Source organism: Heloderma suspectum, chromosome 1 (assembly GCF_057233095.1).
Source record: "Heloderma suspectum isolate Gila_16-S chromosome 1, 16-S_ref, whole genome shotgun sequence".
NCBI classification, from domain to species: Eukaryota; Metazoa; Chordata; class Lepidosauria; order Squamata; family Helodermatidae; genus Heloderma; species Heloderma suspectum.
Window position 1 is genome coordinate 242,752,405 of NC_139458.1, and position 27,604 is coordinate 242,780,008.

Sequence of the window (27,604 nt, forward strand, 5' to 3'; positions counted from 1 at the left end):
TGTGCACATCTTTCTGAAAGGAAGATATGTAAGAACTGATTTTGTGCACACCTTTCTGAAAGGAAGATATGGAAGAAGCAGTTCAGAACATGTGCAAGGATGGCATGAGCCTCATTACATCTCAAGCATTTAGCTTCAAACACGTTGCAAAGTTGTAAAAAACACATATTTGGGAAACAATGGATTTCTATCAGTCATCTCACAATGGAATGTACTTGAGGCACTCTCTAAAGCATGGGCAACCTGGTGCCCTCCGGGTGTTTTAGACTACAACTCCCATTATCCCTGACCATTGGCATGCTGGCTGGCACTTCTGGGAATTGTAGTCCAAAACATCTGGAGGGCATCAGGTTCCTTACCCTGGCTCTAAAGAAACATTACCTATTTATTATAAATGACACACACACCATTATATAAGAAAAATATATCAGCCTTTAAATTAAGCATATTATTCAAAAGATTTATACAAGGAGAGGTAGGAAAATGAGGATTCATAACATTTCAAAGCAAAATTGCAGGGTAGAGAATATAGCATGTATTCACTACTCTAATAAACAATGGCAAATTAACAGTATAACGACTACATTTTTGCTTTTTGCACTCACGGGAGCGACTGCTCACATGATGGGACTTCTGAACTTCGAAAAATACCTGAAACAAGTGGAAACATTTATTTCCAGAAGGGGGCAGGCCAGCAGAGCTCGCAGAAGGGAGCAAGTGTTTCTACTTGTTTCTGTGGTTATTTTTAGAAGAATGAAAATCCTGTTGCGCAGCTGTTGCTCCTCCAAATGCAACAGAACCAGTGGACACGGAGTGGCCCCGTTGGATGCTGCCCGTTAATTCTCTGACCTGTTTCATTTCACATTCATATTGCAGAAAAAGATTGTATATTTTTAGATAATGTTCACTGTTAATAATTATCTGTTAAAATTCTCAGTTTTTCAAACCCATGCATAAAAGTGACCTAGCTTATAGATATTCTAACCATGGAAGATTAGTTCCATTCCATTTATCTTTTAGTTCAGCATGTGATAGATTATTTATTGTAAGATCTCAATATCTATAAAGCTGCAATCTTATATCCACTTACCTGGGAGTATACTTACTGAACTCGTTTGGAGTGAATAGACACATATAGGACTGTACTGTAAGTCTCTTATTCCTTCCAAAGCTCACATTGTCCTTTAGCAAGATTAAAATCTAGATGATGTATCACGGATATGATTTGAGGATCTTTAGTTCTGCTAAATCTCCCTTAGCCCCTATTCTCAAAAGGTTATTAATTAGACTTTTTAAGCACTTTTTAAAGATAGAAATCTATCTATTCATAACGAAGTATGTAAAGGTAATTTCAAGTACCTCTTCATTACTCCAATATTGTGGTGAATTTTTCTCCATAGACCAATCAAGAGAATTTGCACAGCAATATGTTTTTACACTGGAGACGGCTAAATTTCCATTTCTTTTACAATTCTGTAGAATAAGTGCCTTACATCACAAACTTACGCATGTCTATTCCCCCTAAGTCGGGCCAACTGAATTCAACAGGGCTTACTCCCAGGAAAGTGGGTAGAGGATTGCAGCCTTACTCCTGCTTTTTATTCCAAATACATTGAGACAGAACCCTTTCCCATTTCAATAGCTGGTCATTTGTTATTTTGACCGATATATTCTCGAAAAAACGGCAATACAATCATTTTATGTACTAAATATGAACTATTACTTCAGTTTTGACCATTGCTCAGTTAATATTATACATTCTTTGAAAAGAATTTCATAAATAAAAAAAGGTAAAGGTGTCCCCAACCAGTCGTGTCCGACTCTAGGGTGCAGTGCTCATCCCCGTTTCTAAGCCGAAGAGCCAGCGCTGTCCGAAGACGCTTCCGTGGTCATGTGGCCGGCATGACTGAACACCGAGGTGCACGGAACGCTGTTACCTTTCCCGCCGAGGTGGTACCTATTTATCTACTTGCAATTTCTTGCTTTCGAACTGCTAGGTTGGCAGAAGCTGGGACTGAAGACGGGAGCTCACTCCGTCATGCAGCACTCGGGTTTCGAACTGCTGACCTGTCGACCTTCCAGTCTGCAGTTCAGCGTCTTAACCACTAAGCCACCGCGGCCCTATTTCATAAATATGTGTATATAAATCTTGTGTATTTTTGAGAACTTTATACCCAAATATCTTATTGGTTTATTTGTCCAGTGATAGTTAGCTTGTTTTTAAATTTGGTCTTATGTAATTTTCTTGAAAAGGTCTGGCGTGCTATGGTCCATGGGGTCACGAAGAGTCAGACACGACTTAACGACTGAACAACAACAATTTTCTTGAAATGTAACCCAAGGACCTCTGTTTTATCCTTATTCAAATTATAGCCCACAATGCTTCCAAATATATTTATGTTATCAAGTCATTGATAAGACTATGTCATCGGCATATAAATTAATCTTATTTACTTTATTGCTAACAGAGGTTCCAGTAATATTAACAGTTTCTCAAATCAATATAGCTAATGGTACTACAGAAGGGGGAGGGCAAGATGCAGCTCACAGGCTGAATGTGCCTCCCCCCGCCTTTTGGGGGGCTCCTACTGCCACCAAAATTAGGTAGCGCAGAAGTGGAAGCCAAAAAAATAGCATCTGTTTGCAGCCGATATTTGGTGCTGCAGTAGTGACAAAGGGGGCTATGTGGGGTTGAATCCAACGGGGTGCTTACAAGTCCGCCAATTCCCTTATGCCTCAAATCCTGTCCGCAAAAAGTACACACTGCAGAAGTAAGATTCAGCGCTTCTGGGGCAACTGGATATGAGAGAAAACATTTCAGGAGCGGGGCAGGTCAGCGGAGCTCACATAAAGGAGCTCCGCAGACCTGCCCCAATCGAGAAACAAGCTTTTCCACTTGTTGCAGGGCTTCCTCTGGGAAGCACTAAGTCACAGTTGCACAAGCCATGGGTCCTGCTCGCACAACAGAATCACTGGGACGCACGACCTGGGCAATTGAATCAACGAGGTGCAAGAGAATTGGTGGAGGCATAAGCACCCCACTGGATTCTGCCCCATGCTTTATAACACAGCATGCAGGGAGCACACGCTTTGTTTTAAAGCAAAATCACACTCCAGGAACCCTCCCAGGAGCATAATTTTGCTTGAAAACAAGGTGTGTGCTTCCTGCTTACCTTGCTTTAAAGCAAAACAGCTTTTTTTTCACAGCTGAACTTTAGTGGTGAACTTGGTGGTGCAGTGGCGATTTCGGCAGTGGTGGGAAGGGGTGCAGTACTCAGTGGGTTGTGGGGGGAAGGAATTGGTCACCAGACCCACCGAAGTTGCTCACCCATTCTAGAGCCATCACAAATAGGAGTGTAGATAGGCAGCATCCCTGTCAGGGGCTTTTGATAAGGTAATAAGAAAAGGTGACATATGTCAATTTGTTACAAAAACATGAGTCTTTGTTCTACCAATCTAAGATGCAAGGAACAGGGCGGTGTAAATTTTTACACAAAAACCTATGTTTAGCATTACGAAATACAAATATACTTATATGATACTCTCACTGCAAGATTTAGATATTTTTCCTATGACAAAGACCACTAAAACAAAGGGCAAAGGGGACAAAGAGTAGTGGAGTCTTGAAAGAAGCTGGAGCAAAGGGGTAAAAAATTAAGGGTTGTATCCAATTCTGTCCATCTGCAACACTACAGCATTTGTCAATGGAAAAAATTCCATCTCTCCCTGAGGCCCTTGTATCCCCCCAAAATCTGCTCCAGACAGTTGGGGGGACCCTAAGGAGCAGGTGGGGATGCAGGAGAAGGAAAAATTCTGCTGTGTGAGTGGAAGTATGTTTGATTTCGCTCTAGGAACAGAGCAAAGTTACTTCCTAAGGCACCAAAATATTTCCTTCACCAGCGTGAACTTGGGTTTTTGAAAATTCAACAGGTATTATGTATATATTTAAATTATCGTCTTTCCACAAAAGTGAGGGTTAGAAACTTGGATTGCTTAGTGCATTGTTTTTTAAAAGTAAGAACTTCAAATATCACGTTTTGTGAGAATTTATAAGAGGTAAAGATAAGCAGTAGTAGCACACAATGGGTTTAATATGCCACTCATCGAGCAACATTATACAACGCTTTGCCATGCACCTCTACTGCCCCATTTGAAGACAAACTTTTAGTGCAGGACCAACTTACGATCTCAGTTCCCCATCTAAGTCTTGTTGCCTTAGCTTCCTAAAATCTGCATCCAGAGCCTGGTAGTTTTCTTCTGATGTGTCATAAAAACCTGGGGCAGGCTTCTTCTCAAATGGGATTTCGGCATTGTAGTCTACTCCTCTCTTCTTTTTCCTTTTTTTCTGGATCTCAATCCCAGCAGCGCGGAGTTCCCTCCTCTTTTGGAGAGCAGCAAGGCGCCTAAAGAGATGTAGTAAATTAACTCAGATTTGAAATGAATGTTATTAGCTACAGTATATAAACCACTATTGAAGGAGACATTAAGACTGGGTTGGGATGGCATGATAACCCACGATGGCTTATTTAACCCATTGTGAGTTACCATGTCATCTGCCAGGAATGTTTTAACCCACAATGGCTTATTTGGCCAAAATAACCCACTCTGATAACCCATGGTATGCAGGAGAGGTTATTTAGCCCACAATGGGTTAGTGTGTCATCTGCTGGGCACTGCCAGTTATTTTGCTCGCCTACAGTGTTGCGCAGCAAGAGTGATTCAAATCGCTGCTGCTCTGCTCCTTGCAGGCATTTTCTGTACAATGTAAACACCTGAAATTGTCTATTTCGGCACTATGGGGGGAAATAAGCAATCACTCACCAAGGAGTAAAAATCCTGTGTGCAGCAAGAAGGGGGTGGCAGCTATAAACCCTTGGGGGTTTGCAGGATCAGGACCAAACTTGACATACAGCCTACCCTCATCAGGAGGCACCCAGTCCACCTCCAAAACCCTTGGAAGTTTGCAGGATCAGGAAAGTTCCATACGCAGCCTCCCCGGGGAGGGGGGGGAATGCGCAATTCCGCTTTGGTGCTAAAGTGCTATAGCAAGATTAGGAACAGTTCCCAAAGTGGAATTGCGCATCCACCCCGCCCCATACTACAGGAGGCTGCTTATGAACTTTTTTCCGATCCTGCAAACTTCCAGGGGTTTTGAGGGTGGATCAGGTGCCTCCCAAATAGGAGGGGCTGTGTGTCAAGTTCGGTCCCAATCCTGCAAACCCCCAAGGTTTTATAACCACATCCCTGTTTCTGCCGCACTTGAGATTTTCACTGCTTGGGGAGTGATTGTGCAGGGTTTTGATGGTGGATTGCATGCCTCCTGACTGGGGGAGGCTGTGCTTGAAGTTTTGACAGGATCCTGCAATCTTCCAGTGCTTTAGAGGTGAAACAGCACCACTGCTTGGACGGGAGTACTGCAGCAGGACAGGAGGCGGGGGGGGGCAGGTCAAATTACACACAATAGCTTAATAAGCTACTCAAAGTAGTTTATTAGCCCAGTTATGTGGTGGGGCGTCGTGGACTATTTCAATAAGGTACTGTGAGCAGCTTATTAAGCTACCATGGGGTATTATGACGTCCGAATGCGGTGCAAGTGTGTTTACCGTGTAAAATATTAGCACAGGGGAAGGAGTTTGTGGGAAGGAGGACCAGCTGCACCAGGTGGGCCCTGAGCTTGTTTCTGCCCCTGCCAAACAGGTACTTAAGGCGGGGCTGCCAGAGGCTACTTAGCATCGCACTTGGAGATGCATGGAGGAGCATATGAAGATCCACCCACCGCCTCTCCAGAGACATCAGCAGCCAGACATATCAGCAGCAAATAGCAGCAGCAGAGGGCAGCAGCTTTAAAGACCAGGAAGAAAGGGACAAACGTAGATTTTATCTGCTCCTTCTTAGCGGCTGCTCTCTTTTATACCCTTTTATATGGTTGCATAATAACACAGAGAACTTCGGCTATTGGCGGTATAGAAATGAAATTAATTAATAAGCACAGCCCATGTTGAAAATTGGAGTTCCATGGAAATACTCGATTATACTTGATACAGGACAAGACATCGGTTTTGAGTAAGGTCTCATAAGAAAGGCTTAATACAAAGTATGTGCTTGAATCACTGCTACTGCCATCACAACTACAGTTGTAGGTGGGGCAGATTTTTTGGCCAATCAAACTTTCTTCACGGGACTCACTAAATACATTTCGTTCATACCCGGAGTCTTACTGACTTCAGGGGAAATGTGCTTCCTGACCTCCAAAAAGGTCCATTTGACTAGTCACTGAGAGTTTCTTGTCTTGTTCTCATGAAGACTGCCTGAAAACTTCAGAAACCAGTAAGACTGGTCCATTACTTGAAAGTAAGTAGAACATTTTTGTTTATTTCTTATATAGTCTAGGTGCCCACCACATACTTCTGCAATCTCGGTAAAATAAAACTTATCCCTGGGAAACCTCACCTTAGCTATGTGAAACTGGGAACCACGAAAAGCATACCTCCTCAAAACCTGAACTGTGACTAGAAACAGTTTCAGCTAAGTCAAGAAATACTTGAGGCAAGCTATACCTACCTAGCTTCTTCCAGCTGCTTCTCTCTTGCTTTTCTTTTGGCTTTCTTTCCCTGAGTGTTAGCCAAACGAGCTCTAGCTTCAGAAAGCATCTCAAGTTCATCTGTAAAAAAAAATATATATATATATATATATATATATATATATATATATATATATAAAGTTAATATTCTCTCATTTATAGCTGGCAGCAAGAAATAGGTGAGAGCAAAAGGCCTCTCAAGAATGAGGAAAATCTATTGGTTAGCACAGACTCCAGGTCACCTGAGCCTCTTTTATTAGCTTTAGATGGCACCTCTTAATTTGCCTCTGCTAGGAATACAGTGTTAACTGTACCAAGACTTCAAGAGAGAAAAGTTATTAAGTAGGATTATAATTAACATGTTTACTCCTACACCAGTGATACTATGATCCTATATACACTCATCTGAGAGTCTCACTGAAAAACATGAGGCATGAAAGATATGCAACTTTCATTTTTCAGAATAGTCTATGTTCAGCCTCTACTTCAGTGTTTTTTTAGTCTTCGACATTATTTCAGCAACATGCAGAAAGGCACACTATCACACAACGCCACTTGAGAATAAGTGTTTCAAGCATACCCTCATCCATATCAATAGGATCGGGCCTGGCTGGCTTCGTTTCTGGGTTTGGGTCAATTTCTCCAGGTTTAAGTTTTCGAGGATCATCAGCAGTTTCTTCCTCATTGTCTCTCTGAGCAGCCTTATCCCTGAAGAGATGGCATTAAAAAAAGTTCAAAGATATGAAAATAAAAATATGCTAAGACAACATGACACACATGCCTTAATTCTGAAGGAAAAACATCACACATGTCAGCTGTCCTCATTAAGCATTGCACTTGTCAGCACTTCACGAGAAGATTGCCAGAGCAGAGTTTCAGGAGTGGACTTATAACTGTATTGCTATCAAACACTTAAAAAGTTTCTTTTGAAATTCTGGGTCTGAAATTATGTAACTAGAAAGAACCTCCTAACATCAAAGAAGCTGTGCTTCCATTACAGAGCAGAATTACTTACAGCAGAAATTCATAGTGTTCCAAGCACTGGGCAGCCGTTCTTCCAATAATTGGTGCAATAGTCCTCCACTGGGTGGGCATAAGTTTGGCCAAGTGCAACAACTTTTCTTCTTCTTCTCGTGACCATTCCGTCTTCTTGATACTTGGGTCTAACCACTCGTACCTTATTCAAAATTATGAAAAGTAGAGGATTTTGGTAACATTAAACTCTTATCACCTAGTTCCATATCAGTAAGCAGATTTCACATCAGCACTTCTGGTTCTACCGAAATACAGAAACACATAAAAATATAGCACACTCACAGATTTACAATTGTTACATTTACATTTTCAGTAGTAACTAAAAGAAAGGGTAACACAACTTTTTCTTGGGTGGACTGCGTGAAGTCCATCTACTAGCATTGGAATAATGTTGCTTCTAACTTCCCAGATCAGAACATACGTGATGACGTGACAACATTAAGTGTCGAAAAGTCATCACTGGGTATTTCTAATTCCCAGAGGCCCAAAATAATGGAAAGTGGTATCACTTGTGCATAGCAAAGACTGCTGATATCAGGAACCATCCAACTGTATTTACATGGTTGTACACTGAGAAAGGCCTCTGTTCCAATTAAGAACCATACTCTGCACTGCAAAACTAACACTGCCCAACCCAATGAAGATATGCCCTAAGCTGCTGTTCTCCACCAATATGAATCAGGATATAATTGAGGGCCGATACACATTGTAGCCAGTCACTTGTGCTCTCTTTTCCCCAAACTAGTATGAGCTGGAAGTCCACTTGGAAGCTGAACTTTATAAGCTCCTAGCTCACAAAATATACAATCCACCTTTGTGAGGAGAGTATATATGAATATGTGGCTAAATGTAAGGCATAAATCAGCACTGACTATCATCTGCAAGAAGTTTGTTTCTTACTAGGATTTGTTGGTATATTTGTGTGAACTTTTTGTTGTTGTTGTAATTGCACAGACACAAGTATTACATGCAAATTTTGATTTCCCTGGAACAGTGTGTAAGGATTTCTGATATACACTATACACAGCCCCAGTCACAGAACTGAACTATTTCCCACCAATAACATATCCAATTTCTCCCAGAGATTTCATTTTATTACATACCATCTGGCTTTGCACTGCTTTGCTGATTTTCTGTGTAATAAAGAGGCAATACGAGACCATTGGTTTTTGCCATATTTCATTACAGCTGCTTTAAGAATTTCATCCTTAAAACAAAAAGAGATTTTTTTATTGTTAGTTATTATAACATTTCTGCAGACAGGAAGGGAGATGCATGTTTCTTCATCCAAACACTACCATAAGGAAACAGACTTTCACTTCTGTTGCTAAGAGGGGAGAGAGCCCATCCAGCTGTGCAGCAAAATTCCATCACAACATAGTGCAAACAAAGTTCTGATGGGATTCCTTTACCAGACCAACATTCCCTTTTACTAGCATCCACAGACAATATGAAGCTTCTCCCAGTTCAGTCTTTGTTTGGAAGAAAGTATCACACTGGAGCACAACATAACACCATTATTGGGTTTGTCATTAACATGTTTACTGTTTGCTATTAGTGACTAGAAATTGTCCTAAGGTGATCAGTTTTTGCAAAGTGGTCTGCTTTTTGTGCTGGCCACAACCAGCAAATGAGAATCAGCAGATAGTGTGCGCTCTCTAAGTGTGGTCTTTGGCTTTAGAAGAAGTTTACCTAGAGCTGGCCAACTGCCTAACAAAAAAAAAAAAGGTATGTTAACTGAGCAGGTAAATATTGTCAAATAATAGTTAAGTAATTTTAGAGCTTTAACTTAATTAGAACAAAAAACCTTTAATTACCAACAGATGTGATGCTGATGTTAATTACAAATTGTTATCATGAAATCAATATTTTAAAAAGTTTCTAGAGCAGAGGCCATCAGTCACAGGAGCTTTACAGAGCAGACAGCCAGATCACATGGCAGGCACTCCTTGGTTCCTGCAGTCAGCAAGATGGACTCATGGCAGTCCCAGAACTTTGCCACAGGTGACTGCTTGTGTTTTGGTTTGGTGATGTCTGAAGTGGGGTTCTCCAAAGATCTGTGCTATTTAGGGCTCAATCCTATGGACAAAATCATCAGCCGCTGAACTTGGAGGCTGACAACTATCCAACATAGGGTGGCCAGAGCACAAAGGTGATTCTCGCCTCTGTGCTCTGGCCACCCTGCATTTTTAGCTACACAGGTGATTTTGCCTATCTAGCTGGGGAGCTTCAGGGTGGGAAGCCGCATGGTGCACAGGAAGCTGCATAATGTGGCTTCTACAGTCTCCTCCCCTCCCTCTTTTCCCCGTCTCTGTGCTCAGTTTCTGAGCATGGAGATGTAGCCAGCGCAGAGAGAACCACACCAGCTATGAGGGGGCAGAGAGCATGTTTTTGGGGAACCAAGGTCAAAGTCCTAGCTCCAACCTCAGTTCCCAGAAACCAAAGAATCCTATGGCCCTCTAGACAGTGTCAAGTGGCAATAGGATCGCTCCCACAGGGAGCAATCCTATGCATGTTTAGACAGAGAAAAGGCCTACAACTCCCAGCATTCCCCAGCCAGCCTTTTCTCTATCTAAACATGCATAGGATTGAGCCCTTAATGTGCTTCTAAATTACCTGGAGTTAAGGGTCTATGTGAATTGGTCTAATTTGCAGTTTAAACCAAATCATTCAGGATGCTGAAAACCAAAGCAGGCTGTGAAAACTTTCCAAACTACGTAAACAGGCAACAAAATGTCAAATAATGTTCAATGTAAGGCAGGTAAAGTGAAGCAAATTAGGACTGAAAATACTCATTTCACTTGCATGTGAGGCCTAAACTGGCTGTGACTAAGCAGGCAAACTCAGTGCTAGTGAATATTAGGACAGAGATTGAAAACAGGAAAGCCTGGAACAGCATGCCTTTATACTAATCTATTGGGTGGCTACATTTAGAATACCGTGCACAGTCCTGGTCGCCTCATCTCAAAAAGAGTATCCTAGAAAAAGGTGCAGAAAAAGGCAACCAAAACCATCAAGGGGGAGGAGCACCTTCCCTATGAGAAAAGACTAAAAAGCATTTTAGCTTTTCAGTTTAGAAAAAAAAGGACTAAGTAGGGAAACGATAGAGATTTATAAAAGAATGCATGGTGTGTGTGTGTGTGGGGGGGAGTGTATACATAGATTTTTTCCTCCTGCATCTCTTCTAATGTTAGAAGGGATTATCCACTGAAATCGATTGGCAATATCAAGACAGACCATATTATTTATGATGAACGTAAGAGGGGTACCACCCTCATGTCCTACTTATTGACTTTTCCATAGGCATCTGGCTGGCCACAGTGGGAAGCAGGATCCTGGCTATATCAACCTTTTGACTGATCCAGCAGAGCTCTGCCTACAATAAGCCTTGATAAGAATTAGGATTTCAGAGTAGAATTATGTTTCAATCACCTGTTCAGTCTTAATGCTCATCAATCAAATGCATCTTAAAGCAAGTTTGCTTGTACTGATTAATTTTAGTGATTATTTTACTAACAGCATTATCTGAATGAAGGCAAATAGTAAAATACTGTGGTTTTCTTGCCTTTATTTTCCTTATGAGTGGGGTCTCAAATTTCAGCCTAACAAGCTGATTTCATGCACATTTGCTTGGAAGCAAGCCCCACTGAATTTCATGAGGCTTACTCCTAAGTAAGTGTGCACAGGACTGCAGCCAAAGTCTCCCTCTTTTGGATTTTCATCAGCTGGTAAGTATGTTTTCCTAATGGCCACCATTGGGCAGAGGGGAAATTTCAATATGCTTTTCCTCCATTAAGGAATATACACAAAACATTACAGTGCAACACAAAAACCATGAGAACAATGAGATTTCTATAAAACCCATATAAAATTTGCATTCTGGGCTGGTAATTCTTCCCTGACAGAGAATCGTTGCAAGGGAATCAAGTTCTATTTTCCTTGAGCTTTCATCACAGGAGCACGAGACAGAAGGCTACCCAGTCAGAAACGGGCATCTTGGTTTGCAATCTTATGCACGCGTATCTGGGAATAAGGTCCGCTGAACATATTGGGATATATTTCCAAGCAAACATGCACAGGATCAGGCTACCTATGGCACCGCTTTCAACCCCTGCATTGTTTGCTTTATATTTAAACGTTCCTTGAACACCACTGGCGCGCTACACGACGAACCGCTATTTCTTCCCGCAGGGGAAAGGCAGCACTTCGCAAACACATTTCATACACGCGCATGCGTCTTAGCCTTTGGCGCATGCGCCTTGCCAGCCCCTGGCTGCAGTAGTAGGGAGGCCTCTAGAAAAAAAGGAGAGAGAGAGAGAGAGACAGGAATGAAGTGAAGCAGGAGAGGAACCGCCACTTACCTCGGTGTTTCGCCACACTCCCCCTTTAATCATTATCCGCGGCATCTTGGCGACGGGAGAAAAGGAGCTGCAGGCGCGGGGGAGACGAGGGGCGGCCAACGGCGATGGCGACGCACGCAGGCCTCGACGTCGCGCGCGCGAGCGGTCTTCGGGATACTGCGCAGGCGCAGTCTCTGGAAGAGGGCGGGCTCGTTGACCACGCTCAGGCGCCCTGGGATTGGAGGAGAGGGGGAGGAGGAGGACTTCTCTGTCCTACCGTGGAGGTCCCTGTGGCTTGAGCCGGAGTAGCGGTTCCTTTCTCACGACTCGCGTCCACTGACTCGCCAATGCCATGATGTCTGTGAACGGTCGCTGTTAGTACCGTGGCTCTTTCTGTATGCCATTCCCCTCTGCCTTCGCCGCTTCCATCCCCTCCCCGCAATCGGGTGCGTGCCTTCGAAGGACGCCGACTCCGGCCCACGAAAGCTGATGCCGCAACAAGCGCATCACCAGGCTCTTTGCCGCCTTTGCCCCAACGCGCCGCGCTCCAGAAACTGATTTGGGGAGACCCCCCCCCCCAAGACGGGAGGGAGTTGCCTGTAGAAAATAACGTTGCGACCTAGAGTTTAGTGTGGCTGTGTTTGGTCCATCCAGGAACGAGAGGTATCAGCAGAGGCAGCAATTCTCTGCTCAGGACTTGCTTTGTGTGAAAAACGTAAAATGTTTGTGAGTTTATAAACAATAAATTGTCCTGCAAATACCCATACGTTCGGGCAAGGAAGGAGCTGCAGCTGGGGCGGAGCGGCCTATGGCAGCTCTGCAACTTTGCTTGCTGTTATATTGAAGTATAGAGATCAGTCTGAGCCTGGTTTGTATTTCAAAACAGCAACCCCCATTCAAAACCCCCAGTTTAGAAGCAAAGATCAATCTAGTTCAGTTCGCTCCTTAGCTCAAAGCCAGCACTCTATTGCATGCAGAATCTATAGGCTCCACTGATTTGCAGGCAGAGGAGTTGCTCTTTAAAACGTTTTAAAAATAGAAACAAAATAAGTTTTCATTTTCAAAATAACATGATGCAGCAATTGGTGTCAGACTAGGGCCAGTGAGACCAGGGATCAAATCTCCACTTTCCCACCAGCTATACCAGCCTAACCTACCTTACTGGGTTGTTGTAAGGATAAGGTGGAGGAGGGAGAATCCCCTTTACTTCTTTGAGCTAGGATGGGCTAAAATTCTTAATAAATATATAAATTATTGGATCCAAATGATATCCACCCAAGAGTTCTTAAATAATTCAAATGGGAAATTGCTGTTCTTCTAACAAAAATATGTAACATGTTCTTAAGAGTGCCCTTTATATCTAAGGTCTATAAAGTGGCCAATGTAACACCATTAAGAAAAAAGATCCAAGGGGAATTCAGGAAATTACAGCTCAATGAAAACCAAGTGTGCAGCAGCTGTGAACAAGCTGAATTCCATTTAGCATTCATTAGGAAAGGGAGCAAAAACAAAACTGCCAGTATTGCAATGTCTCTACACAAATCTATGGTGTGATCCCACTTGGAATACTGTGTACAATTCTGGTCATTGGCCCGCAAAAAGATAATGTAGAGCTGGAAAAGGTGCAGCAAAGGACAAGCAAAATCACCAGGGGGCTTGAGCAACTCCCCTATGAGGAAAGATTACAACATTTGGGGCTATTAACAGTGTCAACTCCAGATTTTGGGGACCCCACCTCCATGCTATTGTCACCACAATTTGTTGCCCTCTCCCTCTGCCCTATGTTGGCAGGCTGCCTGGCATAGCAGCATGAGACATTTTGCCCCAGTAGTTTGTGTGACATTGTGCTGTCATTTAAGAGGCTCATACTGACACCTGGTGTAAAGATGAGCCAGGAAGGCTTGCATCTTTGGTTGAATGGGCAAAAGACCCAACAAGTGAGTGCCTCTTAGGTCACTGGCATCTGGTCAAGTGAGTGCCTCTTAGGTCATTAGCATCAGTGGTCAAGGCCCAACCATCACATTTATCAGTAATTATGCAGCTGGAGGTATGCAACTTTAGCCTGACATGTATTCATGTCTAGTTTCTGATCCATTTGTCTCAATATGAGGCACTCAGGTTTTAGTATGGCTTGATTAAGTCATATTTTTGAATCTCCATTTGAGTAAATGGAGATTCAAAAATATGACTTAATCAAGCCATACTAAAACCTGAGTGCCTCATATTGAGACACACTGATCAGGAACTAGACATGAATACATACATGTCAGGCTAAAGTTGCATACCTCCAACTGCATAATTACTGATAAATGTGATGGTTGGGCAGAGGGATCCACTGCTGAGTGCACCAGGGGAAGGTTCTGTCTGGATTAGATTTTCTAATTGGGTAGAATATTCTCCCTTTTCACCACGGTGAATTTACACAAAGACTGGCAGCTGTGCATCACCCACAGCTAGAGACAAACCCATGAGACATTCCTTCTTTTTCTTCTTAACCAATTTTCTGCCGTTAGAGAAATAACAAAAGACGTAGTGGGAAAACATGGGTAATGACATGGGATCATCAAATGAACCTGAAGGGTGGGACATTCAGGACACATTCAGACAACGCTTAGATCAAACTATGGAACAGCAGCACTGGATCCAACCGATGGAAGGCTCTTTGATTCCGAGCCAGCTTCTGTGAACATGAGGGAAGCAGTTTTCACAACCCCCCCTTCTCTTGCAGGACCCCACATCACCTCCTGTGCTGTTCCTAAGGGTCCCCATTTTGGGGTGGGGCACAGAAGACTGCAGAGGGAAGGGGGAATCAGTGAAAATTGCATGCCTTCTATTCAAGGAAGCCTCCATTGACTGACATAAATGAAAGGACACCTTTTGAGGCAACCATCTGATTTTCTTTCCACCTTAAGTTAATGGGCATTATAGCAAGTCTAGCAGGTCACAGGCTGTTTGGATGCAGGTTCACTATTTGCCATGCATTTTAAGAGACTAAGAAAATTGAAGTTATTGTTTTAAAAACCATGCTTTTTTCACCATCTGAAGAGTTTGGTATAAATTGACAGAATTACAAATGCTTACTTATATAACATCAGCAACACATTACAACTAATAATTCCAGTATTGAGCAAGTCAGTTCAGAATTTAATGGGAGATGAAACTTGTTTACAAAAGAGAAAACAATTTCAGGAACTTAATTAGAAAATGGGCATATCACTGATTTCTCCAGCCTGTCACTACTATACAAATGGGGTAGTGAGTGAACCTTTTTCCTATGAAGGGCTGTTGACCATCAGGGAAAATAAACGGACTGACTACAGCTGTTGCTGTGTGAAGCCAGAGCCAAATGTGGCAGAGTTTGCAGCATTGTGTAACTCTCATTTTGCCACCCCATCCCTTCTCTATCATGCAAACACACATGCACACAAAGCAGATAGGGACGTAGTTCCCAGAGGGGTAGTCCAGGCGGCAAGAGTGGGCATGTAGTGTCCAGAGACAGAGTATACTATAGTGCCTTGCATAAGTATTCACCCCCTTTGACTTCTCCACATCTTGTTGTGTTATAACCTGGAATGAACGTGATTAGGATATCTTGTCACTGATCTACACAAAATAGTTGTTCAGTCATTAAGTCATGTCCGACTCTTCGTGACCCCATGGACCATAGCACGCCAGGCCTTCCTGTCCTGCGCTCTCTCCCAGACTGTGCTCAAGTCCATATTCATTGCATTGGTGATGCTATCTAGCCATCTCATCCTCTGCTGTCCCCTTCTCCTTTTGCCTTCAATCTTTCCCAGCATCAGGGTCTTTTCCAGTGACTTTTCTCTTCGCATTAGGTGGCCAAAATATTTGAGCTTCACCTTCAGTATGTGTCCTTCCAATGAGCAGTCAGGGTTGATTTCCTTTAGGATTGACTGATTTGACCTCCTTGCAGTCCAGGCAACTTGTAAGAGTCTTTTCCAGCACCACAGTTCGAAAGCATCAATTCTTCAGCGCTCAGCCTTCCTTATATTCCAGCTCTCACAGCCATACATTACTACTGGGAAAACCATAGCTTTGATTAGACGGACCTTTGTCAGCAAGGTGATGTCTCTGCTTCTTACTATGCTGCCTAGGTGTGTCATAGCTTTTCTCCCAAGGAGCAAGCGTCTTTTAATTTCATGGCTACAGTCACCGTCTGCGGTGATCTTGGAGCCCAAGAAAGTAAAATCTGTCACCGCTTCCATTTCTTCCCCTTCCATATGCCAGGAAGTGATGGGGCCAGATGCCATGATCTTAGTTTTTTTAATGTTGAGTTTCAAACCAGCTTTTGCACTCTCCTCTTTCACCCTCAACAAGAGGCTCTTTAGATCCTCTTCGCTTTCTGCCATTAAGGTGGTATCGTCTACGTATCTGAGGTTGTTGATAATTCTCCCGGCAATCTTAATTCCGACCTGTGATTCATCCAGCCCGGCGTTTCTCATGATGTACTCTGCATATAAATTAAATAAGCAGGGTGACAATATGCAGCCTTGTCGTACTCCTTTCCCAATTTTGAACCAATCAGTTGTTCCATGTCCGGTTCTTACTGTTGCTTCTTGACCCTCGTACAAGTTTCTCAGGAGACAGGTAAGGTGGTCTGGTAGCCCCATCTCTTTCAGAATTTGCCACAGTTTGTTGGCACAACAATCAAAGGCTTTAGCATAGTCAATGAAGCAGAAATAGATGTTTTTCTGGAATTCTCTTGCTTTCTCCATGATCCAGCGAATGTTGGCGATTTGATCTCTAGTTCCTCTGCCTCTTCGAAACCCAGCTTATACTTCCGGCTGTTCTCGGTTCACATACTGCTGAAGCCTAGCTCGTAGGATTTTGAGCATAACCTTGCTGGCATGTGAAATGAGCGCAATTGTACGGTAGTTTGAACACTCCTTGGTGTTGCCCTTCTTTGGAATTGGAATGTAAACTGACCTTTTCCAGTCTTGTGGCCACTGTTGAGTGTTCCAAATTTGTTGGCATATTGAGTACAGCACTTTAACAGCATCATCTTTTAGGATTTTAAATAGCTCAGCTGGAAGACTGTCATCTCCGCTAGCTTTGTTGTTACTAATGCTTCCTAAGGCCCACTTGACTTCACTCTCTAGGATGTCCGGCTCAAGTCCAGTGACCGCACTATCATGGCTATCAGGGACATTAAGATCTTTCCTGTATAGTTCTTCTGTGCATTCTTTTCACCCCTTCTTAATCTCATCTGCTTCTGTTAGTTCCCCGCCTTCTTTGTCCTTTATCATGCCCATCTTTGCATAAAACGTTCCCTTGAGATCTCCAATTTTCTTGAAAAGATCTCTAGTCTTTCCCATTCTATTCTTTTCCTTGATTTCTTTGCATTGTTCATTTAAGAAGACCTTCTTGTCTCTCCTTGCTATTCTCTGGAACTCTGCATTCAGTTGGATATATCTTCCCCTTTCTCCCTTGCTTTTCGCTTCCCTTCTTTCCTCAGCTACTTGTACAGCCTCATCAGACAGCCACTTGGCTTTCTTGCATTTCTTTTTCTTTGGGATGGATTGAGTTGCTGCCTCCTGAACAATGTTATGGACCTCCGTCCATAGTTCCTCAGGCACTCTGTCTATCAGGTCTAATCCCTGAAATCTATTCCTCACCTCCACTGTATATTCATAAGGGATATGATTATGTCATAAATGAATGGTTTAGTGGTTTTCCCTACGTTCTTCAATTTCAGCCGAAATTTTGCAACAAGAAGCTCATGATCTGAGCCACAGTCAGCTCCAGGTCTTGTTTTTACTAACTGTATGGAGCTTATCCATCTATGGCTGCAAAGGACATAATCAATCTGATTTCGATATTGACCATCTGGTGATGTCCATGTGTAGAGTCGCCTCTTGTGCTGTTGGAAAAGAGTGTTTGCTATGATCAGCGTGTTCTCTTGGCAAAACTCTATTAGCCTTTGTCCTGCTTCATTTTGTACACCAAGGCCATGCTTGCCTGTTATCCCGGTGATTTCTTGACTTCCTACTTTGGCATTCCAATCCCCTATGATGAAAAGGACATCTCTTTTTGGTGTTAGTTCTAGAAGGTGTTGTAGGTCTTCATAGAACCAATCAACCTCAGCTTCTTCAGCCTCAGTGGTTGGGGCATAGACTTGAATTACATCCACTGCATCTCTGCTTTTCTACAAAGCAAAGATGCAAACTGTACAAACCCAATTACACTTGTGTATCTCTGGAACAGCAATTTACAGCTTGCTTTTCAGTGTACTACATGAAACAGTCCATTTTCTATGTATGGAAGAGCCGCAAGTGCAGCACAATTTATAAAACAGAGACCAAGATTAGATTCACATTTTATCAATTTAATTAACCTAGGCAAGCAGTAACATTTTGCAATTTCTCTTGAATACGGCATTTATTAAAGAAAATCCAAGGGAGTCCAAGCTTTAGACTTCTTCAAGGGTTTCCAAAAGCAGTATAAGCACAATACATTGAATAAACATTAATGTCAGCTCTGTCATCCCCCATCCCCACCATAGGCTATAAACACACTGAGGAACTGTGATCTTTAATTATACCTTCTTTTTTTGTATTTTGTTCAGACCAGATTCATACATCAAGTTGCACTCAGTAGAATTTTTACAAATTTACTTTACAAACAGTCATGAAATTTTAGAAAGTCCTAGTGACATACATAATAGGTCAAAGTGCTTTGTATGGCTTTCTGTAGAACATTCTTACCAATAAGCATCTTTCTTCAAAGTGTACTCAGCTGCACAAGAATATTTGAAATGAACAAGTACACATCAGAATATTAATTCTCTTCCTTGACATTTCTATATTAGGATGCCCTCAAATGTCCAACTCCTGAATCAAGATACCTAAAACATGCCAAACTGAGAGCATCAGTAGTGTTTTGGGACTGTATAGGCTTTTTCAAATTCCAACACACTGGAGTGGCTGGATGACAATGCTAAATTCACCATCTGGTTAATGTTAAGAGGACTTCCACTTCTTTTATTTTCTCATTTTTGAGACAAAATGTCTTCTGAAATATAATGACAGGTGATTTCAGTGCAGGCAGTAAGCATATATATGCCAGCCTTCCCAAACACGCTGCCCTCCAGATGTTTTGGACTTCACCTCCTATAAACCTTGATCACTGATCATGCTGACTAGGGCTGATGGGAGTTGTAATCTAGAACATATGGAAATCGCCAGGTTGGGGAAGACTGAGCTAAACCACTGAGATAAGTATTGCTCACTGCTAAGTTCAAAGGATGTTGGTGTTTGGTTTTTAATCAAGTCAGTTTCCAACTTTTTGTAGTAATCATGGACTGTGGCTTCAAGCCACTCTTGTAGTCTGACAAAGAACATCCCCTGGCATAAGCATAAGAAGTTGCTTAACACTTTACTCAAACAATTTGGTGTTGAAGTCCATATGGACTGTGACCAAATTTACCGTTTCATGGAGGTTATTGACCTGGAATTTTAATTCCAAGAGGTCTGCCTTTTTAAATGAATTAGATCTATTCGTAGTTCTAATGTCATAAAACATTTCAACTTAAATCATGAAGAATCTTCAGACCAGCTCTACTCTGGTCTCTACTAAAATAAAAATTTAAAATGTAATACATCTTACCACTATCTGACCACTATCTCTTCAGGAGATAACCATTCAAATCCTGAGCTTCTGCCTGAGTGGCATATAAATACTGGAAAGTGTAGTGTCCCACCAGAACCAGAGGAGAGCTCCTAAAAAGGAGAACCCCACTGCTGGTCCTAGCATATCTGAGGCTCAAGGAGAGTCAGTGGGGAATTTGGGGAGCTCCATTTGGGGGAGCTACATATTCAAGGGCCCCAACTCACTCTGACTGCTCCCACCTTCAAATCCCCAAAATCATCCCCCAGGAGCAGAGATGGCAGCATGTCTAAGCAGAGGACCAGATCAGAAAGCACAGTGCCCAACTTAGCAGCACAAGGTCTTCCTTCCCTGAACCCTACTATGGAGGAGACCAGACACAGTAATTGCCCTGGATCAGGGTTGATGTTTGAGAGGTGGGGCAGCACGGGCAGCTGTAAAGCTTTTCAATCAATGCCTAGCCATTGTTGATGCAACAGGTCATCTTACTCAGCTTCCAGTACTCTGCTGGACAGCTCCCTTGCTCCTGAGGAAACCTTGCTCACTGATTTGTTGGATAGCTCCCCAGCCTCACTGATAAGAGGAGACACAGCATGGTGATAAGAACAAGAGAGAGACAAACACTGAAGTTAACCAGGCCTGGAAGCTCTCTCACCAGGCAATACAATAACCATTGCAATAATGGCAAGCATTACTGTAAAAAATTAATACCAATTTGGAATGAAATGTTCAGAGAAATTAAACAAGCATGATAGCATTGCTATTCTCAGTTTCTTCATTTGCAATACCAGCAAAATTAAATCCACAAGCATCATCATTAGAACTCGACAGTCTCACACACATGCACACACACAGCCTAGGAATAGGCTAGTATGTTACTTAGGGCCCAATCCTATAGAGATAGACGGGTGCCTCTGACCTCCCCTGAAGTCAGAGGTGACCACCTATCCAATGCAGGGTGGAAGCAGCACAGAGGAGAGGATTCCCTCCATGCTGCAGCCACCTTGCACTCTGCCTTAGTGCGGCTTCGAGGAGGAAGTGGGAACAGGGCTGGAGACCACATAGGAAGCTGTCTGAAACAGGTTTCATGGTCTCCTCCCATCCTCACACCTAGGAACGCCCCGTTTTCACTCTTCCGTGCTCCGTGTTATGAGCACGGAGGCAGCGGGGGAGGGAAGCACGCTTTCCTGGCTACGAGCTCCTAGCGCTGTCTATGAGCTCGTAGCTGGGAAACCAAAAAATCCTATCTTCCCCAGACACTGTCTAGGGGACATAGGATTGCTCTCTTAACCAGTTTTCCCCACTTTAAGTTAGTTATCTGACATAGGTATTAATAGGTTATTCATATATTATCAGCCACACTAACCAATTCTAACGTATTCATACACCTTGTTTGAAGTAGTCTGTACAAATTAATGTCTACAGTTACCCTCACATCCACCCTTTCCTGAAAATTAAGTTATCAGCAGGTAAGTTTATTTTTAAAAATATCCAACACTCCTGGTCAATTACCACCAGTTACCACCCTAATGCCAATCAAATCTCAGATTCAGCTTATTTTAGTTTAGCAGAAAATGTTTTTCTCAGATAATACTAAGATAATTTGATTAGAAAAGTTCCTTCTTGGGAAATAGATCTTCTTAGTTAGCTCCAGCACCTGCTGCCTGTAGAATTCAAATAGCCTAAGGAGAATCCCAGAATAAGTTCATACTGTAACCTTTGGTCAACACAAAACTGTGAGTGCTGCACACCTTTCTCCTTGTTTGTATATAAAATACCATGCTATCTTGAAATAGGAAGGTAGACTATCAACTGATGCTACAGCCATCTTAATCTACAAGCAAGAAGCTTTTTCAACCTAGCACATCATAGAAATTGTGCTTCTATTTTATTCATCATCCCTTGACTTATACTGTAAGCTTTCTGGCAGTATCCAAGATCCTGGCTCATTATTATGGCAATGAGAATTCTATGATCAATCAAGGCACAGTTCAGTCAGAGGGGTTTAGGGGCAAAGCAAAAGACTGCATGTTCCGGGGGGAGGGAGGAGAGACAAATTATATGCTTTCTAGATAATAAGCCTCTGATTTTATTTTTTGTTTTCTTGTGTTTTTTCTGGTACACCTTTAAAAGGTTTGGTGTTGAGAATGTGCACTTCTACACTTAGTGTATTTGTAACTTGTCCTACCTTACGTGTTTTCTTCTTCTGAGCCTTATATCTTTTCTTCTTCTTATGAGTTTGTGCATGCTTCTGGAGAGCACGCTTGTTTGTGGCAGAAAACGTACATTTGTTGCACCGTAAATGAGTTGCTAAGTGGCGGTTTAAGTGGCTAGATGTACGGAAGGCAAGGCTGCAATGAGGACACTTATGTGGCTTCTCACCGGTGTGTATCCGAAAGTGGACCTTCAAGTTTCCACTACGGATAGTTGTGTAGTCACACTCTTCACACTTATATATTTTGACAGGCAAGGAGGGAGGCTGCTTCTGGCGATGGCCACCCAGTGGAGGCTGTTTATCTGTGTGCGAAGCTAGGTGTTGTTTAAAGGACTGCCAGTTGCCAGTTGAAAACTCACAGCTGCCACACTTGAGGAGCTCCAGGTTCTGATGTACGAACTTGTGACGTTTCAGGTGACTTGATGTACGAAAGTTTTTCTGGCAAACATCACAACTATATGGCCTTTCATCTGTGTGTATTCTTGTGTGACACTTTAGCCTGCCTAATATGTAGGTGGCATAATCACAGTGCTCACACTTGTAAATTTGAACATGGCTTTTGGGAGACATGGGTGTGCTTTTGTTTCCTGTTCCTTTAGCCATATTTACTTGTTTCTCTAAGTTCTCACAGCTTGAAGCCGATGATTGACATCTTTTTCTTGCTGGATGCTCATCCCTGCAGGTTTCCTCATGTAGCTTAAGGTCTCCTAGAGTCGTGCCTATGAAAAGGCACCAGTTGCATTTGTAATGCTTCCTCAAATGTGAGAACCCATGCCGCTTTAAGTGGCTGGAGTTTCGAAAGGACTTGTCACACTCTTGACACTTGAATGGTTTTTCACCAGTGTGGACACTAAAATGTACCCGCAAGTTGCTGAATGAGCTAGTGGTGTAAGCACATTGATGGCATTTGAAGAGTTTAAGAGCTGGTCCACATGAAGGCTGCAACCTACCATTTCTGTCAGATTCCTTGTTTTTACAAGTCACGTTCTCACTTGGTTGAGCTTGTGAGTGAGTGCCCCTGTGGTAAATCAAGAGTTCCTCTCTGCGAAACACTAAGTTACAATGATCACAAATGTAAGTGTTTGGAAAAACGTCTGACATCTTACACCCTAAATTGCTTGGGCAGCAGTTTTTCTGTGCATGTGCCTCCTCCTGTGAGCCATCTTCCTGTTCACATTTGGCTCCCAGCATCAACTGTTTATTTGACTGAGAAGGGTTTATTGCTTTCTCATTGTCAGAAGAACACAGAGCCCGTGTTTTTTGAGAACAGCTGTTCTGCTTACTCTGCTCACAGTCATTTCGAAATGTTTTATCACTGTCCTGAACTTGTGAGTGGCATTTCTGATGACACTGGAGATGTTTGTGTGTGTAAAACACTATGCTACACCGATTACACACAAATGTTTTTCGAGAGCTCAGTCTCTCCTTCTGAGTGATAGGCAAATTCTTGCCCTTCTGTCCTTGGCTGTGTGTAACTGCATGTTTATTTAAGCGACTTGCACTTGTGAACCCCAGTTCACAGACAGCACACCAATAAGGCTTGGCACCTGTATGGAGGAAGCTGTGTTTTACCATGCTGCTAAAATACTGAGACAAAAAAGTACAGAACATGCATTTGTATAGCTTATAGCCAGCATGCCAGTACAAGTGTTTGAGCACATATGAATGGTCATCAGAGGAATATTCACATCGAGGACATTTATAAGGTGGTCCATCATTATGCTCCTTCATATGATGTGTAAAACGTTTTGGATTTGGGGAAGCAAAAGGACACATTGTGCAACAGAAGCTCTTTGAAGGCTTTATTTCCCTTTTAATTTCACTAAAGAACTTCCCATACTTGCTTTCCTTTTTCTTCTTAGTTGTCTTCTTCTTCATAGCTATTTTATCCTTGCTCCTTCTGTCTTCTCCACTATTACTTTTATTTTTCCTTCTCTTTTTTAATGATGTCATTTTCATGTGAGACATATGGTGGCGCTTAAGAGCGATAGAAAAGAAAAATTTTCTGTGGCAAAACTTACATTTGTGGATTTTTTTATCCTTATGAGTAGCATAGATGTGTTTTCTTAGACGTGTAGAGGATGTATGCCTCAAGTTACAAAACAAGCATTTCCAATCCCCTCTCGTTTTGGTATGCATTTCCATGACTGAGATCAGTACAGTATTGCTCTTGAGCTTCTTACTTAGTAGCAATGCGTCCTTTGGTTGCTCCATCTGCAGGTGTTGGCCACATTCTGAACTCTCACTAGAACCATTAAGGTTTTCTTGCATATCATACTCTTCAGAACAATCAGCTACTGAGGTCTGAATACAATGTCCAGCAACATCTGGCTCAGGATTAGCACAACCATTAATTGCCAAGCTCCCAGCATCTTCTGAAAAATCTCCCAGAGAATGATCACCATTAATAAAAGGTGAGTCACATTTCCCATTTTCATCCTGATGTTCCTCCAGTTTGTGACCCAGGAGTGTGTTATCTTCAAGCCCACCACTCTTTCTAGGTCCATTGGCAACTTTATTGTATTCTGTCTCCAAAGGGGCAGTACCTAAAGAACGAAGATAATAAACTCATACAATAGTCTCTTTTGTCCCCCTTCCCCATTCAGAACACTATAAGGGCTTGTTTTTTACAAAAGTCCTCAGCTTGCTTTACTGTCAGATATAATCAAGGCATAAACTTAATTTTGTTAATTTCTATCATACCTCTCCAAAGCAGCTTATGCTTCATAAAAACAAAATACCATAAATATCAAAATTAAATCTTCATAAAATGTAGCAGAGCAACTACAACCTAATGCAATCTGAAAAGTTTAGCAGCAGCAATAACCAGTAAAACTATTCCTGGAACCTCATTTCAGCCCAGAGGCTCTCATCTTCAGAGGTCAATACTTCCGCATCTCAACAGAGATGTGAAGGCTTGAGGGGAAAACACTGGGGGGGGGGGGGGGATGGCAAAATTCAGGGAAAACCCTTTTCCCTGCCCTCCTTTTTTTCTGGATTTTTCCAGGCCTTCACATCTCTACATCCTATAATGCAGTATTTGACAAAGGAGAATGTAATCTGGCTGTCCTAGGCCTAAAGAACTTCTGGATTCAGGGGGAGCCATGATGCACTAAAATGGATGACAGCAATGGAAAAAATCCACCATTTTGCAATTTGCTTGAAATTTGGCTGAAACTTAGCGACAATCTATTTGAGACAGTGTTTTGGATTACAACTCCCATGGCATGGCCAATGGTTAGGGATGCTGGGAGTTATAGTTCAAAACATATAGACAGCAGATTGGGGAAGGTTGGAGTAGAGCCACTGAAATCAATAGGGCTTTAGTCATGATTAACCTATGTCCCATTGACTTTGATGAGTCTACTCTAAGAATGATGAAGTCTGGATCCAACCCAATGTAATTTGCTAGTGCCTATTACTAATATAGTGTTAATCAAATGCACAAATGACCAACTCAAAAATTTTGTATTCACTGTAGGTGTGATAGATTCTCTCTTTGCCTCTTAATTCTACCTTTGTTTTCTCTGTAAGCTTTCTGTATGTTGCTAGATCTGAACTGAACAGTTGTGTCTGACTACAGGAAGTTAAACAATACAATCCTAACTACACAGTAAAGGTGCAATCCTATTCACGTTTAGACAGAAAAAAGTCCTACAACTACCAACATTCCTCAGCCAGCAGTGGCGGCTGGGGAGTGCTGGGAGTTGTAGGGCCTTTTTCTGTCTAAACATGCATAGGATTGGGACCCAAGTTACAGACTTGATTTTAAAGTTCCCCGACTACATTGATTAGCTTTGGAATCTATGAACGTGTTCACTGATGTGGAGCAAAATCAGATTCAAGACATTCATTTGACAGTTTTGGAGGGAGTTCCAAAGCCCCGTGACCAGATTGGGAGCTTTTAAGCTTTCCATTAACTGAACACTTGGGGTCACTAATATTCTTAAAACAGAGGGTAGTATCTATTCTGTAAATCCCGCCTGGTGAAGATTATATCTAAGTTGACAGTCCTTGTTTGCCCAATGCTTAGATCTTCCAGGAGGCATTACTGCGTCTGTGAGCATGCCTCCTCTTTGCCCCAACCACTTATCAACATCACAACTTTGTTTTCTTCTGGAAGAGGAAATTTACCTTCAGCATTAGCACCTATGTCTATGCAAGGAGGCTCTGGCAGGCTCTCTTGAATAGATTCATTTACAACTGGTTCCGTTTCTTGTGCAACTGACAAAACCATCTGTATGACTCCATCTGCCACATGATCTCCTCCCTTATTCAGCGTGTTCAGACAAGGAGCTACCATTCTTTGGTAATAGTTGTGATCACTCTCAAACCGATTTATTTTTACACATTCTTTTCCAGTCCCATTATGCATCTTGTGGTCTAAGAAGCCCATTACCCAGTTTTGATCATGGTCAGCATTATCCAGTGCATTCTGAAATAAGACAATTTGGACCAAACTTAGGTTTTCACATGTAACAGGCATTCCCTCATCATCTTCCTTCATTTTTGCAACTTTAGTTGCCGTGGCCTGTTCTTCTCCATTATTCGCTTTAAAGTCATCACCACTCAGCTGCTCTTCCTCTTCATTTTCCACGCTTCTGTCTTCTTTTGTTTGACTTTTTAGACACCCATCTTCATTCAGAACTGTGTGCTCTTCATCTTCCCTTTCCAAAAACTCATCATCGCTCAATTCAAAGACAGTGATAGGGAGTTCAATTTCAAACACTTCAGGCTCTGCAAATAAGACACAGAAATAATTAATGGTGTTCTCTCTTAGAAACATGGAGTATACCGAGGGCTTGTCTGCATGAGCGAAGATTGCCGTTTCCCATCATAGCTGTTGTACGGCACGCTCAGGGGCCTGAGGCCATCACTGGAGCCCACACACAGGCCAGCCTGGAGTGCTCCTTGCCTCCCCACCAGTCTCACTGGTGGCGACAGCTGGGTCTCTCTGAAGGCAGAGTCGTCACCGAGTTGGTCAGAAGGCAACGTAAAGCTTGGTACTCGTGTATCTTGCCGAGGGTGTCTGCCTGGAGTCCCTCAGGCTTGGCCCCACACACGATTTGCCTCTTTCCCTGGCGGACCTGCCTCTGTGTCCTCTCAAACCGACCGGGAATGGGCGGGGCCGGGAAACCTATCGAACTCAACGGGAGGCAACGATCGGGGCGGCCGCCGGCGCCAAGGCAGCCCTTCCCCCCGCTCTGCACTTACCTTCGAGGCACGGCGGGCAGCGTAGCCCCGCCGCCGCCATGGCTAAATCATTCCGCCCACCCCCTCGAGAAACGAGAGAGCGGCCACTTAGAACGGGGGAAGTCAACGTGCGCCTGCGCCGCGGCCTCCGGCTGGAGTGGGCGGGTCCCGATGAATCCGCAAAGGAAGAGGCGGGGCGGCAGCAGCCGACCAGCCGCACATGCTCCCTTTTGCGTATGAAGCACCCTCGGAGCCACTGCCCTTACCTTTGCTCTCAGGGCTCCTTCGTCTTTCAGTTTCAAAGCGTGATACTGAAGGCCCGGAAGGGGCGGGCTCGGTGCTCCCGCGCTGCTTGTGTCTTGCTGATAGGCTGATTGCAAACTGGGAGCCGAGAAACGGGGGAGCAAGCGGTGGACCTCTCTCCGCGCAGCGCTGAGGTGGCTAAGGAAGGAACTTCGCCGGGTCTTATGATCGGGTGGTAGCGCCCGGCTTTAGCCGCGCGCCTTACGACGAGGAAGGGACCAGATTCGTTGGGGTCCACTCTACAAATGTGCCAGGTTTCCCACACAGATAAAAAAGTTTACTTCTAAAACGGGTTTCAAGATACTCGTATGC

General features: G+C 43.0%; 2 protein-coding genes across 6 annotated transcripts in view; both read right to left on the reverse strand.

Moving 5' to 3' along the window:
- Positions 1-12,131, reverse strand: part of CDC5L (cell division cycle 5 like) — a 56,686-nt gene extending 44,555 nt beyond the window's left edge. For all 4 annotated transcript variants that reach the window (XR_014786071.1, XR_014786074.1, XR_014786073.1 and 1 more), the window contains exons 1-6: positions 11,977-12,131; positions 8,719-8,822; positions 7,596-7,757; positions 7,161-7,288; positions 6,562-6,661; positions 4,185-4,403 (exon numbers count right to left, since the gene is read on the reverse strand). Coding sequence is in view for 1 of the 4 variants with exons in the window: in XM_084822279.1 (XP_084678405.1) it covers positions 4,185-4,403; positions 6,562-6,661; positions 7,161-7,288; positions 7,596-7,757; positions 8,719-8,822; positions 11,977-12,021 (758 nt within the window). In the remaining 3 variants the exon portion in view is untranslated. The remainder of the gene's footprint in view (positions 1-4,184; positions 4,404-6,561; positions 6,662-7,160; positions 7,289-7,595; positions 7,758-8,718; positions 8,823-11,976) is intronic.
- Positions 12,132-12,217: 86 nt separating this feature from the next.
- On the reverse strand, positions 12,218-27,168 carry LOC146358870 (uncharacterized). 2 transcript variants are annotated; one of them, XM_084822269.1, is made up of 4 exons: positions 27,011-27,168; positions 25,931-26,533; positions 21,770-24,342; positions 12,218-12,972 (listed from the first exon to the last, which is right to left on the reverse strand). In XM_084822269.1, exons 1-4 carry the CDS (start codon positions 27,048-27,050, stop codon positions 12,901-12,903), a joined length of 3,288 nt encoding a protein of 1,095 aa, XP_084678395.1. In that variant the 5' UTR covers positions 27,051-27,168; the 3' UTR covers positions 12,218-12,900. The 2 variants fall into 2 exon arrangements, with proteins under 2 accessions (XP_084678395.1, XP_084678388.1); XM_084822262.1 differs by lacking the exon at positions 12,218-12,972 and having other exon boundaries at positions 14,202-24,342.
- Positions 27,169-27,604: the final 436 nt, after the last annotated feature.

What these genes read in the sequence shown, in the direction of transcription:
- LOC146358870 (XM_084822262.1), bottom strand. Translation starts at nt 27,050, where the DNA reads ATGGCGGCGGCGGGGCTACGCTGCCCGCCGTGCCTCGAAG. An exon ending in CTGCCCGCCGTGCCTCGAAG is followed by an intron (nt 26,534 to 27,010) that starts GTAAGTGCAGAG and finishes TCTTATTTGCAG; the next exon opens with AGCCTGAAGTGTTTGAAATT. An exon ending in CATAGGTGCTAATGCTGAAG is followed by an intron (nt 24,343 to 25,930) that starts GTAAATTTCCTC and finishes TTCGTTCTTTAG; the next exon opens with GTACTGCCCCTTTGGAGACA.